The 20,014-nt window shown below is 29.7% G+C and overlaps 1 protein-coding gene, 1 long non-coding RNA gene and 1 other non-coding gene across 4 annotated transcripts; 2 read left to right on the forward strand and 1 right to left on the reverse strand.

Annotated features, from left to right (window-relative positions):
* Positions 1-266: 266 nt before the first annotated feature.
* On the reverse strand, positions 267-3,362 carry LOC145823662 (uncharacterized). Of its 2 annotated transcripts, none has more exons than XR_014365872.1 (2): positions 3,221-3,362; positions 267-608 (listed from the first exon to the last, which is right to left on the reverse strand). It is a non-coding gene; the product is annotated as an uncharacterized LOC145823662 (long non-coding RNA). The 2 variants fall into 2 exon arrangements; XR_014365873.1 differs by lacking the exon at positions 267-608 and adding an exon at positions 1,127-1,667 and having other exon boundaries at positions 3,221-3,359.
* On the forward strand, positions 3,328-9,248 carry LOC114285123 (uncharacterized). Its single transcript, XR_014365871.1, has 2 exons — positions 3,328-3,467; positions 8,989-9,248. It is a non-coding gene; the product is annotated as an uncharacterized LOC114285123 (transcript).
* A 4,748-nt stretch (positions 9,249-13,996) lies between these two features.
* Positions 13,997-15,424, forward strand: LOC114285116 (caffeoylshikimate esterase). The gene has a single exon (XM_028228116.2). It carries the CDS (start codon positions 14,190-14,192, stop codon positions 15,189-15,191), a length of 1,002 nt encoding a protein of 333 aa, XP_028083917.1. The 5' UTR covers positions 13,997-14,189; the 3' UTR covers positions 15,192-15,424.
* Positions 15,425-20,014: the final 4,590 nt, after the last annotated feature.

Genomic DNA, 20,014 nt, shown 5'->3' on the forward strand with positions numbered 1-20,014 from the left:
TAAAGGAGATCATCCACGCATGGGGTAAACTCACAAGAATAAAGTGAAAATTGCTTCTTTTTTTAAAAAAAAGAAGTGAAATTCAAAATTATTTTTGAGTTTTTCTTGTTTGTTTTTAATGAACTTTTTTGATATTTTAGTCATTTTATAATATTTTTTAAATATATTTAAAAAGTAAAATATTTATGAAGAAAAAACCAATCAACACATTTCCTTATTAAAATTTTACTTAAAATATATATATATATATATATATATATAAAAGATTTACAGAAAATAATTTTTAAAAAATTAAATCAAATGAGGACAAAGTAAACTGATGATCGTTAGAGTAATGATTGAGATCCTCACTCTCACAAGACTCTTACAAGCCTCTCACAAATATAAACCACTCATGATGTAGACCCTACACATATATAAATAGACCTTACACATATATAATGGGCAAAAAAATCACCCACTCATGATGTAGACCCTACACATATATAAATAGACCCTACACATACATAAAGAGCAAAAAAATCACTTTAGAAGGGTGGAGATCATCTCCAAAGAGAGTCCCAAATATTTTCCTGATCCTTATCCATTGTTCATGTGGCATGCCTCCGCTGGCACAGCAACCAAAAAAGTCAAAAAAAAAAAAAAGGAAAAAGGAAAAAGAAAAAAGAAAAAGAAGTAAAAAACAGTTCTAAGCAATGATGGAACAACTTCAAGCTCAAGCAACATTATTATTATGAATACTAAAAGGCAACTACTAGTACTTCCTCATAAGAGCATCTCCAGCAGCCTATGCATTTCACCAAAAATTGTACAATAGCCAGCCAATAATCATAAATTCCTTCTCCAGCAGCCTAGCTACTGTGAAGCCAAACCAACATTTTGCTACAGTACCTCGCTAGGAAAGACGAGGTACTGTGCACTAGCTCTGAATTTTTTTTATCCTTTTTTAATTCAAACTTTTGTTTTTAAGAATATTTTAATAGAAGATATTTAAATTATAATAATATTTTAACAAAAGATAGTTAAAGTAGATAGCCTGTTGGAGTGTATATTAAAAAACCAACTAGCTAAAATAGTAAAGTAAAATTTTGAATAGCTATTTTGACTATCATTGCTGGAGATGCTCTAACAATAAAAGCTCATAAATATATAGCAGCAGAGAGAATTTCACATCATACATCAACCATACACAAACACAACTAGTATCTGTTGTTAAGGCAATAAAAAATGGCACCTATCACTACATTGTTGTTCTGCTTCCTCTCTTACATTTCACTTCTATCAACTCCTCCTCAGCCACTGCTCTCCTACAGCTCTGTTCATCAAATTCCATGGGAAAACTTACATCCATATCATCCATACCTGATATGATGTGAATGATTTTTTCTGTGCCACAAAGGTTTTTTTTTTCTTTTTCTTTCATGTGAAGCCCTTTGGATCCGTTCTTGCATAATAAATCTGAATCGCTTGCAAATGCTAAGCTTGGAAGACACCCCATGAAAGTTGAACTTAAGAAATCAGTGTTTATCATTCGCCACTTAACCACTATGTTACCGTTGGCTTTCTGGCATTGGTGAAGCTTATGGGCCTGCTTATATTTTTTTTATTTACTTTGAAAGTCTGTAACAGAGCAATTGATACAACTTTTGCTTATAATTTACAAAAAGCTGCAGTTGAAAAGTTGGAGGAGGAATGCTTTTAGCTTCTAATTTTTTATTATCAACTTTCTACATGCAAGAAGATGCACCAAATAGGCCAATTGTTTGCTTGTAAGCGAGCTTTGTATGCGTTTTAGTGATTTTGAAAGTTGTAGGCTTTGGTTTGTAGTTAAGTTTTCTTTATTTTTGGTAGTAAGGTTTGCAATATATTATCAGGTGTTCAACCATATCATAATTTGTTTTAAGCCTTAGATGCTCACATTTTGGACACATTTGCAGCATTGGAGATCTGAGAGCAAACCTGGTAAAAGAAAAGCACCTAATTTGGGTAATGATGCTAATTAACTTTGGCAGAGTTTGTTGACATGTCAAGTTCTAGATGAGAGACTAATAGCAATGTACAGATACACATATCTGAGTATATATATGCTTTGAAGAGTAGGCTTTGGAATGGGGGCAGAAGGGTTGGGTTGAAACATGTTTCAGCATCAGCACAGAGGAAGAAGGTGAAGTGGGAAGCACAGCAGCTCAGTTAGTCTGTGCAGAATGAGAACTGCAGGCTAAGCTACTCTCATCTTGCTTCTTATCCTCTGGAAACTAAAGGGTATGAGTGGGATATTTCAGTTTTTTTTTTTTTTTTTTTCTTTTCACATCGGTACTTTGAAATGAGCAATGTATGTACTAATTCTAGGATTGAGATATTGTAAATAGAGACATCAGGGCTCTTTCATAGATGAGTTATGTAAAACTATTGTTGTATGTATTCTATGTATTATTAGGCAGGGAGATGCTTGAAATTATGAGCTAACCAAGTCGAGTTAAATAGTGGATTGTTTAAAGTTTTTAGGATAAATTTATGATGTGCACCTTAATTAATGTTGTGTTTGGTTGGAGATTTGGGGAGGAATTTGAAAAGAAAAAGGAAAAAGGTGTGTGAAATTATGTGAAATATAAGCACGTTTTATTCAAATTTCACCTATCATTTTCATTTCCTTTTCCAAATCCCTCCCCAAATCCCCGATCAAAAAAGACACAAAATTTATGCTACTTTTACTTTGTAATAAAAATTTCAAATAAGCAAATATTTAACGTGTACCATATGAATGTGTTACCTGTCGCCTGTTGTGGGTTTTTTTTTTTTTTTTTTTTTTTTTTTTTTTTGTGGGTGTGGGTATATTTTTCCAGAAACAAAATGGTAATTAGAGGATGAAAGTTCTGCGAAATTCCAATGTTTGTCGTCGCTGCGAAATTGCAATGTTTGTCGTCGCTGCGAAATCCAATTTCTAATCTGTTAAATTTTATCATGTTATAGTGACTCCGTAACTACTACTAATCTAAAACCCTGTTCGTTGCCCATTCATCAATTTCAATTTCAATTTCATTTTCATTTTCAATTTCACTTTCATTTTCATTTTACAGTTGGTCAAAACCTTGAATGAACGATCATTGTGTGAGTCTATACATTTAATATACACACATAGATACATATACATACATAGAGAGAGAGAGATATGCATATATGGCCATCGATGAAGATCAGGGAATCGTTCAAGGTAGCATACCTGGAGAAACTGGAGTTGAATCTCCACAGAATGAACAGCCAGAAGAAGAAGAACACCGCCTCCGTAATTGAGAAGAAACTCTTAGATGAAACTAATAATCAAAGAGAGAGAGAAAGAGAGAGAGAGAGAGATATTGTTGTTGATTTGGAGATGGAGAATCGTGCTGGTGGTGGCGGTGGGGCTTTGCTTTTGTGCCAAGAGCTTCTCATGATCCTCTCTTGCTGTTACTGTTGTTTCTGCTTTGGAGGTATCCCCTTCTCATTTCATTATTTATACACATTGCTCTTCACGCCCAAACGACATTCACACGGATTTGGGATCCTGCTGTGCTCTCCAGTGGAGGGGAGCCTCTATTTGCACACCCCACTTTCCCCTTCCTCACACACTTTAATGATATTGTTTTTATTACATTTTTATCTAAAATAAAATTATCTAAATATTCCTTTCTTCTTCAACTAAAACCCTAATCCTAACCTTAATGCCCAACAGAGTGCCTCCCTCTCCGGTCATCTCCTTCCTCAATCCGTCGCTCTCCTTCCTCCCTTCAGCCTCCCTCTTCTCGAATTGAAATCCCACCCCACCCCATCGTTCGTCGCTTACTCACCCTCCCCACCACTCTCGTAACCCCTCACTTCGGGACATAACACCACCGCCGTCGCTGCAGCAGCTTCCACCCTTTCACGACCCTCAATTCTGCAAAAACACACACACACACAGAGGAGAACCTAGATCTGAAGCCCCATTTTCGCGACTGAGATGAGAGAGAGAGAGAGAGGGGGGATGGGGTGGGTGTCACGGTAGTGTCGTCGGTGAGTGGAGGAAGGGGTGGGAATGGCGACTGGAAGAGAAGTGGTAACGATGGTGGTTGCCGGCGAGGTGGTCGCCGGTCTGGAAGGTGTGTGGATTGGGAGGGTTGGAAAGTTATGTTTATGGCGATATAATTGGAATAAAAATGTGTGTAATGAGTAAATATTTTATTTCTTATTTTTTTAGGTGTGTGAATTAAGAAGGATATGGAAATAGAGGATTGAATGTGTACAAATAGAGGCTCCCCTTGTGGAGTGTGGTTCAATGTCTTTTTAATAATCTGAATGGTGAATCGTTATTATAAGATTCACGAAGAAGATCATTTATATAAAAAATTAAATTAATTAGATATTTATAACCTTATAACAAATATATATATATTTTTATAAAAGTTAACGGTTAACAAATTTTTATAAATTTTTAAAAATAATTAGGATTCAACCATGAGGTTAAGATTATCTGATTAACCTTACTTTTTATATGGATAATATTCTTGACGAATCTTACAATGAACAATTCAGATCATCGAAAAACATTCAGAACAATATTCCACAAAGGGGCACAACAATACCCCATGTCTTAGGCATACTTTGTAGATCTAGTGATATATTTTAGAAGATGATAGTTGATTTAATTATCAATTAATCATCTTCTTGACTAAGGTTGGGCATCAACTGCTAGCTTGTCCAGGTCAGCCTTACTTTTTTAGGCCCTCAGAATATAATTTTAGCCCATAGAACTAGGTTGGGTTCATATTTTCAACCTGATTAATAAATGAGCTGGATTTGAAAATTGTACTTATGGCTCAGCTCGAGCCGACCCAACCCAACCCAACCCAACCCAGTCCGCTACATATTTAATTTAATAAATAAATTAATTTATATAATATATTAAAAATATATATACTCTTTTAATTGTATAATTGTATAATTTGTTTTTTATTTTATGTTAATAATTTATTTCTTGATAATGTAGGAAACTTAGGCCTTGTTTGGGAATAGACTTTTTTAATAACTTTTTGACTTTTTGGCTAAAATGTGATGTAAAAAAAATTAGTCTGTTTGGGATGACTTTTTTACTTTTTACGAAAAGATGTACAAAAAGTAGAGAGAAAAGGGAATCTTTGACTTTTTGGTATAAGTTGTTGGCTTTTTAGTTTTTTTAGTAATTTTTTTACTTTTTGACTAAAAGGGGCACTTGCCAAACGAAGCCTTAGTATTATCGGAAACAATGGTTAACAATGATTCTAGTTCTTCAGAAGATAATGAAACAGAGGAAGAAATTTGAAATTTAAACTATGGATTTGTTTTTTAGTTTGATGTACTATAAATAGTTCGGTTCTAAAAACTTTAAGCTTATAGAATTATATGGATGTGTTTGGTTTAAAAAAACTTTATAATATTTTAATTAATATGGTATTGAATATTTAACTGTTAGTTACTCGATAGTCCTTTGTTTATTTATGAAAAAATAATAGGTACTATAATTAGGGGTATTCGCGTATTGGTTTTGTGTGGTTTGCGGTTCGGTTTTGACCCGCCCGCACCTATGCGGTTTGTGAAAAAGTCAAACTGCAACCGCCCGTAGTGCGGTTTGTGGTTTGTGCGGATAGGGTTTGCGGATGTGCGGACGGTTGCGGGCGGTTTGCGATTTAGATTTTTTTCTTTAAAAATTAACTTTTGAATTTTTTTCCCCATTTTGTAAATATTTATTTCGAGTCATTTTCTTTTAATTTTCTAAAATGTTCCAACATTAATAATTAATGAATTAAAACTTATAAAATTAAAAACAACAAAATCCCATTTTTGAACCTTATTTATTCCCTTTCTTTCAATTTTTTATGCAATCAAACTGGGTGTACTATCACAATAGTGGAAACATCCAATTATCAATTGGTGAACATAGCAAAAGAAAGGAACAAGCTTACATTGAGACAATGGGGAGTAATCTGAACAATGTGAAATAGATAGGATAGAATAGATAGATCTAGATAATGAACGAACGGTCCATGTTTTTTTTTTCAAAAAAAAAAAAATTATATTTGGCTAAGTGCGGCGCGGGTTGTGGCGGGTGCGGTTCCAAACCGCAACCCACCCGTAACCCGAAAATCTTATATATTTCAAACCGCACCCTACCCTATTCAATTTGTGAAACCGCCCATACATGTACGATTCGGTTCGGGTATGGCGGGTTGTGCGGGTCAGATAACCCTATGCCCAGCCCTAACTATAATGTCTATTTTTTAAATTTTTTTTTAATAGTTTATGCATGTGACCCAATGGATGGGTTTGGAAATTATAATCTATATTAGGGCTGGGTTTGAGATGATTATATAGGCCCCATGTTCGGGCTGGGCGAACTTGGACAGACACAAAGTCCCTTATTAGACTGTGCCAGCCCAAACCCAACCTAGCCTGGCTCGATGAATGACCGTCTTTTTTCTTGACACATCACTGAATCTAAAAAAATGCACCTGAAAAGTAGACTTTTAAGTACGTATATATTGCTATGGTTATCTGAGTGATTGATGAGTATCGCAACATAATAATTAAATTTGAATCGAGTACTGCTATTAGCACATACCTAATTTCTTTGGACCTCCTAATTCTCACTTCTTCTTTTTTTATATTACAATTATATCATGAAGTAAAATTACATTAAAAAACAACTTTTAATAGAACACTCAACCACCAAATGAAAACAATTAGAATGACACTATATTGAACACCTACCTCCATCCCCATTTATACTCCTTACCAATCTAAACCTTAATCGTATTCTTCTTCATCACCATCCAAAACCTGCGTATTCATCTTCAATGAAAAATATTTGAAACTACCTAATCAGTTGACATTTTGTTCAGTGGTTTCAAATGTGGTCGGTATTCCAATTTAGTTAACGTTGCAAACAATCCTATTACAGACTCCGAGTTTCTACATTTATGGTCATGTTCATCATTTGTTAATACTTATAGAGTAATAGAGAACGATGACAATAATTCTGTTGAGGTTGGCGTTGCATTGGTAAATTTATCTATCTTGCATTTACAATTCTGGGTCGTTTTTCGGTTTAGTATTGGTTTGTCGACTGTTAAGGTTCTGTTCAGTAATACAGTGCTGAGCATAAACATTTTGTTCGGCACTAGAATACCAAATAGTTCCATTTTCTAGGATTTTCATTATATTTCTGTTTTTTCTAAGGTTTTTTTCTTCTAAAATCCCCTGTATCAAGGGTTTTACTCCAAAATAAACAAAAAGTAATAATATGTGATGGGGAGTTTGAAGTTACCTAAGAGAAGAAGAAAGAGACTGTCGAAGAGATTTCTGACGAGATTTTAGACTAAGATACTGTTGTTCACCGTGACAATGTGATATTATGAATATGGGTAAAATTGGTATTAAGTAGAGTCTTCAAAGACATCTTATTAAAATTTAGGGTTTAAAATGGGGGTTCAAAGGGAAGTCTAAAGAAATTAGATAGGTGCTAACTAATAAGTTATATTTTGTTATTAAAATTACTATTAAGTCCTATCAAGTTTGAATATAGACAACTAAATTTTATTTGTCATAAAATATTCTCAACAAGTTCATTCTTTCATAATGGTGTATGCTATCTCAATTTTACCCCTTATTTAATATGAACAATAATTTTAACTTAATTAAAATTAAAAAAATTAATTGAATAAAATATTAATATTATATTAAAAATATAAGTAACAGTTGGATCGAAACAACTTTAATATAAAATGCGTTATTTTTTATTATTTCCATTTATGAATTTTATTTGTATAAACAATTTAAAAAGGCTCCATTCTATTAAACTTCCAAAGAGTTATGAAAATAATACTATGAAAAATTAATATATTTATCAATGTATGAGATGAGTGATGAATCTTATACATATCTTTTATGTTTATGAAAATTAATTTAATTCAACAATTTAAAATATTATTATTATAAAATTTTACATAAATTACAATTATTTATGAATTTTTGGTTCATATTTTAATGAAAGTTAAAATAAAAATAAAATATGCTATTATGAATAATTGAACTTTTTTTTATAAGAATTTATAAAATAAAAAAGGAAATATAACTTGTTTGTCAATATTAAAATTTGATAGAATTCAATAGTAATTTTTTAAACAAAATCAAACTTATCAATAATTTTTTCATTGTGGTTTATAATATTTTAATAAAATATCATAATTTTTACAATTAAAAAAATATAATTGTGCTTAGATTAAAAATAATTATGAAATTATTGTTCATATTAAATGAGGGGTGAAATTGGGATAGCATACACCCTTATGGAATAATGAACTTGTTGAGGATGTTTTATGAAAAATATGATTTAGTTGTTCATATTGAAAAGTGATAGAACTTAATAGTGATTTTAAGAGTAAAATAGGATTTATTGGTTATTTTTTTAGGTTGTATTTCAATTATAAATTTAAATGGTGATTTCAAAAAGAATATATATATATATATATATTATATTTTATTTATATTTACATATTTTTCTTTTTCTTTTTTAAATTTTTACCTAAATTCATGATCGGAACATATCCTTAGAAAAAATCTAGACCTGATTTTTTTTGGCACAAAGATTTATTGATTTCAAAACCCTTTTCTAACTTATTGGAATTGGGGTGAAAAATATTTTTTAAAAGATAATTTATGCACTTTATGACATAAAAAAAATTAAAATTAACGAAAAACATTTAATGTGATTAATGAAAATAAGCCTATTTCCCCCCCCCCCAAAAAAAAAAATCAATTTTAAAAGCAAAAAAACAAAATTCGGATTGAAGCCTTACAAAATTGTGCTACCATCCATGCTATTATTATTGTCACTATCACCGTCATTATCACCACCGTGTTACCACCCGTTGCTGTTGCCGCCGTTGCCGCCGCCACTAATAATTGGATTGTTTATGAAATTTGGTTCAACTTTTTCAGCCTGTGTTGACAAAGAAGGAAACTGAAAGCACTGCATTTGGGAGAGAGGACTTCTGCACATGGAATTTGCTTTGTACATGCAAAATTGTGGAATTCGGCTACTCTCTGTGTAGCTCTTGAAAAATTCTAGTGTTATTAACAAAAAACCCAAAAAAAAATAGTTCTGTTTTTTGTTTTTTTTTTCATCAGCAAAAACTGGTTCTGTTTACTGTTCATGTTATGGCTAATCTTCTCGTACATGAATTGATGTGATTCATCTCCAGTGGACCTCCCTCCCCTTTGCGGTGTTTTGGAGTTAACTAAATTTGTCTTATTATGCCGCGTGGCAGCCTAAGAGATGGACAATTCAGGTGTTCAACTTATTACATCTTTACATAGGGATGTTTTGTGAACACACTATATATATATTAAAAAAAAAAAAAAAAAAAAAAAAGGTTAAAAGTCATTTTTTTATTTATTTTGAATTACATTATCTTTCACATAAAATAATCAAAAAAATTTAAAAAAATAATAAAAAATTAATTTTTTACCATCTTTTCAAAACACTACTATATATTACAAATATATATAAAAGAAATCATAAATCAAAATAAAGTATTAGATATCTTGGGTTCCACTTTCACAATTATGCGTTTAAAAACAAATTAATAATCAAAATTATTTTTACAAATAAATAAAAGGGGATTTTTTTTAAAATCTCTAATATTAAGATTTTATAAGATACATGATATATAATATTTTCATAATAATTAAGGTCCTTAACATTTTCATTGAAAAAAATTAGCTTAGAAAAATTTTGTCCGACGCAAAAAAGTTTCGTCCCGACGCAAAAAAATTAATTTTCACTGAGAAATTTTGAAATTTCTAAATGATCATACCAAAAAAAACTTTGAAATTTCTCTGAGTCAAATTTTCTTTATAAAAATGTTGAGGGACCTCAGCTAATAGCATCTTGGACCTCACCTACTATACAAAGTTAGAGGGAGATGTTTCACTAATTTTTCCAAAATAAAAATGGGCAAATATTAAGGGCTCGTTTGGAAACAAGTTATTTTAATAACTTTGTGACTTTTTTATAAAAAGATATGTAAAAAAAGAGAGAGAATAATATGATAATTTATGATTACTTTTTAATTTTTTGATTAAAATATATAATTGACAAATGAGGGCTAAATTATATCTCAATCAAATTAAAATGGCAAAACAACCTCTTTAATAGGATACTTCTTTCTTCTTCTTCTTGTTTTTTATTTATTTATGTATTTTTTATGGGCTTTAATAGGATACTTAGACCTTGAGATATGTTTCCTAATTTTTTTATTGGTAATATTAATGTTTTACCATTTTAAGATTTTATATTATAAGATAGGGTCGTTTTCCATTATTCATATTAATTGGCCAGATATATTTCCTAATTTTTTTTTACATTGATAATATTACTATGGTCCAGCTTGTCTCATGTTTGAGACCAACTTTGGACCATTCAGTTCGGCCCATGGGTTCATTTTTTGGTCTCATTTCTATAATTCGAACCATTCAATGTGTAGAACTCGTCGGGTACTATATCTTTGTTAAAAATCACGTTGATCGGATATCAATAACTATTAGATCGGATCAAATTTGTATTAAAAAAAAGGACGGTGAAAAAATAAACGGTTAACAGAAATCTGAACTAATCAAATAGCTATCGATATCCGATCAAAATAATTTTTTACAAAGATATAGTACTCAATAAATTCTACATATTGAATGATTCGGATTATCGAAACAGGGCTCAAAATGAGCCCATGAATCGAACTAAATGGTCCACTTTTGATCTCAAACAAGAGACAAGTTGGATCCATTACTATTTTACCTTTTATTTTATGTTTTAAATACTAAGCATATTGATGGATTTGATTTAGGAGGGATGACAACAAATTTCGTTCGGAATCGCCGTGTTTGGATTTGAAAAAGGGAGAAGCGAATTAGGAATTTTATCTAATCAATTTTTATTCTGTTGTTGAGATTTGTTTATGAGAATGAAACGTGACTTGTTATTAACTTTCCGATTTGTCACATTATGAGAAGATCTCATTTCCACATCACATACGAACAATTTAAGAATAACATAAGTAAATATGTTAATATTATTTAAAAATTTATATTTTTCCATAAAAGAATTTTTAACACATGGATCTTATTGGTAATAAATTCATGAATTTGTGATATTCATTCTATTCAAATTTCAAACACAGTTGTAATGCAATTAAATAGGATTTAGATATGATATGAGTGTATTTTTATTTTTATTTTCTTTGATGAGCAATGCAAATTGAACAATCTAATCCAAATTGCCATTGTCAGTCTTACTTTGGAATCATTTTTATTTTTATTTTTATTTTTTGAACTCGCTTAATCAATGTTCTTGTCTTTATTTAATTTTTCAATCAATATTATTTTTTCTTTATCTTTTTAGAGTTTTTAGACTAAAGGCTTATAAAATTAGAATAGAATTAAAATTTTGGTTTTTATTTTGAACCAAAGAGGCGTTAGACTTTAATGAATATTGAAGGCTGATTTACCATTTTTTTTTTTTTTGGTTAAGTTTTTTTAAAGTCTTCAATGAATTTATTTTTTTTTTAAATGTTTCAAAACTTATCACTTTTATATTAGTAGAAGACATTAAAACAGATTAAAGATTAAAAAAATAGTTGAGTTTTTTTTTTTTAAGTGAATTTGTTTTGGATATTTTTAAAACCAAATATTAGTTTTAAAATCTTCTATGCTAAAAGGACTTGAAAAAAAATAATACAAATTAATTTGTTTACTAAAGATAAAAAAATATTAAAAAATTTTTGTCAAGCAAGAGTAAAAATTAAAAAAAAAATTAAAATTTTTTCTAGCAAGAATAATGGAAATTTTTTTTGAACTAAGAATAATGAAATTTGACAGTTACAATTTGTCAATAAAAAAAAATAAAAAATAAGGAGTGAAAAACAATATATATATATATATATATATTAATGGTCACGATAAAAGCAAGAAACGGGTTAGTTCGTCCACCTCCAACGGCCCTTCCTCTCTCATTTTGTGAGCAAAAACATATATTTATCAAAAAATAAAAACTATTATAAATATTAATAATTAATATTATAATTTTTTTCTCTGCTACACTTTCAAGTAATTGTTCCTTTAAAATACTTAGCCCCACATGATATTAACGTATCACATCAAGGTCTCTTTTGAGAACTTGACTACTTATTAAGTTAATTTTTTCATTATTTTATGAGATTAAAAAGAGTTATGTTAAAGATGATTTGTGAATTTTTTTAATTGAATAGATGGTTGTAAGAAGAAAAAAAAAATTGATTTGTACAATGTAATATTTTATCTCACTAACTATTTTAATTTTAATTTTTTTTAATTTTTATTAACTATTTTAACCAAAAATATATATTATCAAATCTTACCCAAATCAATGTTTTCACTTACGGTGTAAAATATTTTGTAATTTATTTGAATTCTTTTATTTAACCACTTGTGGCCTGTTATATTTTAAAAAATTGATTGATTGATTGATATATATGATGTCACATTTTATCTTATTAATTATTTTAACACAAAAAAAATGTTCCCAAATCCGACCCAAATAAATGGTTTCACTTGCAGTGTAAAATATTTGCTAATTTATTTGGATTCTGTTATTTAACCATTTGTGGGCAATTATATTTAGAGCTTGTTTGAAAAATGTTATTGTAACACATTTTTTTTATCTTTTATTAATCATATTATTTCTTTATTTTTTTCATATTTTTTTAATAAAAAATTAAAAAATATATTTATTTAACACTTTCCAAACCAACATTTTCACCTAAATGAGTCCACTACTTAAATTAGAGACCAAAATAGGAAAATGTTTGGACTCTCACAAAAGAGAATTCTCACGGCCCTCACTTATATATTAACCATTGATATGTTTGAATTTATTTTTTTCTATCTTTGACAGTGACATAAATATTTTAAATCATTTTAAAAATTATAAAAATTATATTTTATGGAGCTTTCTATCATTATGGACCAAAATATGTCTATATCAAGGCCCTACATTAGCTTTCCTTGATGTCCCAACTTCGGGAATGCCATTCCCACCTAAATGGATACACTACTTTAATCAAAGACCAAAATATATCAAGGTCCTAGATTAGCTTTCCTAGATGTCCCAACTAAGGCTATGTTTGGCATATCCACTTAGGATTATTTTAGTAAAAAAAATAAAGAAAAATAGGTTAAAAAGTTAATAAAATAAAATATAATATTCAAACTATAATTATTATATTTTTTTTTACAAAAGTTATAAAAATTTAAAAAATTCATCCTAAAAGAAATTTTTTAACCCCAATTTTAAATATCCAAAAAGTTACAAAGTAAGGGGTTGTTTGGGGTATCCTAAATAAGTATATTTTTTATTTTTTTGGACTAAAAAATTGAGGAAGAAAATATAAATGTTTGGGTTAACTTTTTGACTTTTTATAAAAAAATGTGTAATAAAAAATTGTAAAAATTGGTTTGTAGGAGAAAATTAGGATTGAGAGTTGTGCAATCGTAATTGTTGACTTTTGGTGAATAGTGTTAATTTTTTAATATTTTAAGTAACTTTTTGACTTTTTAACTTTTTCTAGACATGTCAAACTTGATCTAAATACATGTTCCAAACGAATGCTTAGCTCATGTACCAAACTCCATTGTGGAGTTCTGGTGAATCTTAATTTTTTTAGATTAAAATTCATAAAAAGATAAAAATAAGTTAAAATAATTAATAAAATAAAATATCATATTAAATTTATAATTATTTCATTTTTTTCATAAATATTATATCTAATTATAAAAAATTAATTATTTTTTTAAACATAAAAATTTTAACATATTAAAATAACAACAATGATTCATCCCCTTTTTCTCCACCCCTTTAACCCCCTCTCTCTCATTGGTTACATTTTCAATTTTCCAAACATTCATTTTTAACAACCCCTCTCTCTCTCTCTCTCTCTCTCTCTCTCCTCTTTGGAAGCAATAAATGTTTCCCCAACCGTTTCGCTAAAATCCAATTGACGTCTTTGGATTTCCCTCTCTCCTTCTCTGTGTATATATATATGATTCGATATCATAGATAGTTCAGACCGCTTTGTATCCTGTCCTACCGGTGCATTTTAGCATAAAAAATGGTGCACCCAATAGCGGAGGCGAACGAGAAGAGCCCGTTCGGCTCGCTCACCCCGGACGAGTTCTACGCTCGCCACTCAGTGAGTCACTCGTTCGAGTACATCACCAATTCCAGAGGAATGAAGCTGTTCACACAGTCGTGGACCCCACTCCCGCCGACGAAGATCATCGGAATAGTCGCCGTCGTCCACGGCTTCACCGGCGAGTCGAGCTGGTTCACTCAGCTCACCTCCGTCCTCTTCGCCAAGTCCGGCTTCGCCACTTGCGCCATCGATCACCAAGGCCACGGCTTCTCCGAAGGCCTCTCTTGCCACATCCCCGACATCAACCCTGTCGTCGACGACTGTATCTCCTTCTTCGACTCGTTCCGTGCTCGTCACGCGCCGTCGCTTCCTTCGTTTCTCTACTCCGAGTCCCTCGGCGGAGCCATCGCGCTTCTCATCACTCTTCGCCGCGGCTCGAGCCGCCCGTACGACGGGCTGATTCTCAACGGCGCGATGTGTGGAATCAGCGCCAAGTTCAAGCCGCCGTGGCCGCTCGAACATTTTCTCTCGATCGTCGCCGCCGTGGTGCCGACGTGGCAAGTGGTGCCGACGCGCGGATCGATACCGGACGTGTCGTTCAGGGTGGAGTGGAAGAGGAGCCTGGCTTTCGCAAGCCCTAGGCGGAGCAAGGCGAGACCACGCGCGGCGACGGCGCGTGAGCTTCTGAGGCTGAGCGCGGAGCTGCAATCGAAATTCGAGGAGGTGGAGGTGCCGTTTCTGATAATTCACGGCGGCGAAGACGTGGTGTGCGACCCGGCGTGCGCGGAGGAGTTGTATCGGAGAGCGTCGAGCAAGGACAAGACGATTAGGGTTTATCCGGGGATGTGGCACCAGCTGATTGGTGAGCCTGAAGAGAATGTGGAGTTGGTGTTTGGGGAGGTTGTGGAGTGGTTGAGGACTAGGGCTGAACGCGCCGCCGGAGAGGTTGAAGCTACTGGAGGAGATTGTGGCGCGTAAGGGTGGTGGCGGAGAGGGAGATGGTGGCACGTAAGTGGCATTTTTTTAAAAATTATTGGGTAATTGTTAATTAATTAGGGGGAATGGAAGAATGTTAATTTTTTTTTTTTTTGCAATAAATTTTTATTTTTCTTTGTAATTCGAAATAAGTTACTAGTAGTCATGTTTTTAATGTGTCTCCTCTCCTCTCCCAAGTATAAAAATTTAAATACTAGGTCTCTATTTGGGTTTAATCTACATTGTAAGATTTGAAGAAAAAATAATTGGGTTCGTATAATAAATATTAATTCAAACGCAATCTCATTTCTTAGTCACCGGAGACACAGCCCATTTTTGATACTTTATTATGGACATAAAAAGGTTTATTTTAATCTAGGAAATATTCGGAAACTCGAGTGGTAAATATCTTTTACCTTAACTTGTTTGGTCTGAGAATTTGAAAAAATATTTTAAAAAAATAAATGTAAAATTATAAGTATATTTTATTCATATTTTATTTATTTTTAAATTATTTCACAAATTTATCAATTAAATACAATGTAAATGTATATAAAAACAAATAATTGTAAGTCAATGAAAGGTAGATGAGGCATGTATTCTTAGCTGGTGATAACTGGGCAAGATATTTTTGGCAAAATTGAATGCATTTTAGAGGTAATGCCTTGTGTGTTAGAGGAATTCCAATCTTTCAATTTTTATTTTTATTTTATTTATCAAATTTAAGTAAAAAGTTAGTTGAAAATTTGATTTGATATAGGATGCTTTAATGGCATTTTATCAAAGTTACCGAAAAGCTTGATTTGGTAAAAAAAAAAATTGAATTCACGCATTTTTAAAAATTCTAAATTTATTCCCAAAAGCTTTTCATCAAATTTAATTAAAAATTTAATTTTGTTATTATTTATTAAAAAATTTGATTTGATATAAATTTTATGAGATTATTAGAGATAATGTACCGATTTAATGTGGCAGATAAATTGCTCTTTAAATATCTAGATAAGACTGACAGAGATGGCTGATAAAGCGATAGTTGTCCAATGATATGGAGACTATGTTGGAAGGTAAATAGAGACTATAAAAATTGAAAAACTATATAAAAATTAATATACTTCAAAAGAAAATTATTAAGTTGATTTATATTAATAGAAACTAGCATATGAACCGTATGATGCATGGATTAAATAAATAATTAAAAATAATTTTAAAATTAAACAATAATTAAAATTTATTTAAAAAGTATAGAAAAATAATTTAGAATGAATTAATCATTTTATTAGAAAATATATATACATATATTATAGTTATTATGTTATTAATTGTATATTTTAAGTTTAATAACAAATAGATGTCATAAAATAAAAATAATTGGTAAAAAATGAAAAAAAAATAGAATAAATTACAAAAATAAATTATATTAATGATAAAATAAAAATAAATTTCATTCTATAAATTTTTTAATTTTAGTTTATTCTATATTAAAGTTTGTCATAAAACTTAAACATATATTTTAGAAATAAAACAATATACATATATATATATATATATATATATATATATATACATATATTGATAAAATCGTTAAAATCGGTTAAAAATTTAACTAACTTACACAAAAATTAATTAATTAATTGAAACTTTTAAATTTTATTTTATTTAAAATTTAAATTGTTTTCAACTAAAATATGCATAACACTGCAATATTAAATAGGAGGATATGTTTACTTTATATAAATGATGAAACAACTCTTCTTTTTTTCCTGAAATGGGATTGTGTAAAATAAAATTTAACAATTGCTTGAGTGGAAAGTTTATTTCGAATCAAACAATATTAGTCATTTAATCTTAATTATGTCAATCTTTAATTTATTTCGAATCAAACAAAGCTAACTAATGTATTTTAATAAAACTGCTAAAATCACGGTTAAACCAACGAATCAATCAAATCAAAAAATGATTTAGCCTAATCAGTTAGGTCAAAAGACTAACCAACTTACACAAAAATTAACTAATTAAAAATTTTAAATTTTATTTTAAAATTTAAACTGTCTTAAATTGAAACATGCACATCATTACAATATTAAATGACAGTATAAGATTCACTTTATATAAATAAAACAACTCACTTTTTATAAAATAAATCATATCATAGACTAATTAGAGTTTTATTTTAAAATTTAAACTGTCTTGAATTGAACCATGCAAAGCACTACAATATTAAATGAGAGTATAATTTATATAAGTGAAACAATTCACTTTTTTTATTTTTCCATGTGGGATTATAAAATAAATTATAAACTAATTAGAATTTTATTTTTATATGGTTAAATAAAAGCTAGTAAATGGAAATTTTTTTAATTATTTAAAATTAAGAAAATCAGTATGAAAAATTGCGGTTAAACCAATTAATTAGTCAAACCAAAAACTATTCAGGTTAATTGGTTAGGTCAAATGACCAACCAACTTACACAAAAATTAATTATATAAAACTTTTAAATGATATTTTAATTTTAAAATTAAAACTGGCTTAAATTGAAACATTCACAACCTTACAATATTAAGGTTCACTTTATATAAGCAAAACAATTCACTTTTTTTTTTCTTTTTTCGATGTGGGATTATAAAATAAAAGTTTACAATTATTTGGATAGGAAATTTATTTCTAATCAAGCAATCTCAATCGTTCAATCTTTAATCAACTAATTCTTTTGTTTATTTTGAATCAAACAAATCTAACCACTGTAGTTTAATAAAACTGCTAAAATCGTGGTTAAACCAACGAATTAGTCAAATAAAAAATGATTTAGTAATCGGTTAGGTCAAAAAACCAACCAACTTATATAAAAATTAATTAATTAAAACTTTTAAATTTTATTTTAAAATTTAAATTATATTAAATTGAAACATACACAACACTAGAATATTAAATAAGATAATAAGATTCACTTTATAAGAATAAAACAATTTATTTTTTCCTTCTTCTCCCGATGTGGGATTATCAAATAAATCATACACTAATGAGCTAGCTTAATGAAATTTTCTTAATTGTTTAAAATTAAGAAAATCAAGACAATTAGTATGAGATATTGAAACTCTCACAATGTTCTTCACTGAAAACAGTTTAGCCTAATCGATTAGATTAAATGACCAACCAACTTATACAAAAATTAATTAATTAAAAATTTTAAATGATATTTAAATTTTAGAATTTAAACTGGCTTCAATTAAAGCATGTAGAATACTACAATATTAAGGTTCACTTTAAATTAATAAAACAACTCATTTTTTCCTTCTTTTTTCGATGTGAGATTATAAAATAAAAACTTATAATTATTTGGACGGGATGTTCATTTCTAATCAAACAATTTCAGTCGTTCAATTTTTAATCAGATCAATATTTAGTTTTTTTCGAATCAAACAAATGTAATCAATATATTTTGATAAAACTACTAAAATAAAACTTCTAAAATCGCGATAAAACCAACAAATCAGTCAAATAAAGAATGATTCAGCCTAATTGATCAAGTCAAAAGACCAATCAACTTACACAAAAATTAATTAATTAAAAATTAAAAATTTTGTTTTAAAATTTAAATTATATTAAATTGAAACATGCACAACGCTATAATATTAAATGAGAGTATAATATTCACTTTATATGAGTAAAACAATTCATTTTTTCCTTCTTTATTTTAAAATTTAAATTCTATTAAATTGAAACATGCACAGCATTACAATATTAAATGAGAATATAAAATTCACTTTATATGAGTAAAACAATTCATTTTTTTCTTCAACTCATCCAATCTTTCACTTATATGATCACATATTCTCAACTCCACTTCAAAGATAGACATGTATAATCATGAAACTTGCAAAATTTGAGCCCAAACTCTCATATCCCAGGGTGGTTCTCATCAATTTGAAATCTATACAAGAAATTAAATATATGATCATGATTGTTCAAAACTTATGCCATGCATGTGAATATACTACACTATCTCCGTCAATTCTCCCCTTTATGATTATATTTGGATTCTCAACTTTATTTCCTCTCCAAGAACTCATAATTTCTCATAAATCCTTTCTATGTGAACTTAGATACTAAGGAATTAGGAGTGTATCATTTCAATTTCATGAATTTTGAGATGAAATTTACCTTAATTTGGTGATTTGTTGAAATATAGCTCAAGCTCCTACTTTTCTTCTTTCTTCTTGAACTCTTGGACTCAACCTCAAGAATTCTCCCTCACTCTCTCTATGTGTATCTCTTTAGAATTCACCAAAGTGCATTACTTCCTTTTGTTTCCTAGTAAATAGATGAATAGAATAACTCTCATTTAATAATAATTCAATTCCTAGTTTAAATTGTATTTGATTAACTCAAACAAATTAATCTCATCATTCTATAATCCAAATTCCACTAAATTAAATTATATTAAGGTAAATAAGGTTCTTATTAATATCTGATTTCTAAATTTTAACTTGTTAAAATTAACGAAGCAGACAGGTCTAATTCATACATATCCACATTTGTTCACAATAACAATGTAATACCAATCAATGCAAGCATATATCATATGACACATAATTCACATATGATCAATAGTAAGCACATAATTAGCTTAACTAATTAAGGAGGTGGTTGTCACATTCTCTCCCCCTTAGGACGTTTGGTCCTCCAAACGCAATTACCTTCATCCGGAAAAAATATCGGATCAAGTGGGAAGAGGTCTGAATATATTTTCTTCATGTCGTCTTCCCTTTCCCAAGTTGCATAAATACCACCATGATTCTGCCAATCCACTTTCACTAACGAAATTTCT

This window comes from Camellia sinensis, chromosome 1 (genome assembly GCF_055761805.1).
Source record: "Camellia sinensis isolate YWXY chromosome 1, ASM5576180v1, whole genome shotgun sequence".
Classification (NCBI taxonomy): Eukaryota; Viridiplantae; Streptophyta; class Magnoliopsida; order Ericales; family Theaceae; genus Camellia; species Camellia sinensis.

What these genes read in the sequence shown, in the direction of transcription:
- LOC114285116 (XM_028228116.2), top strand. Translation starts at nt 14,190, where the DNA reads ATGGTGCACCCAATAGCGGAGGCGAACGAGAAGAGCCCGTTCGGCTCG.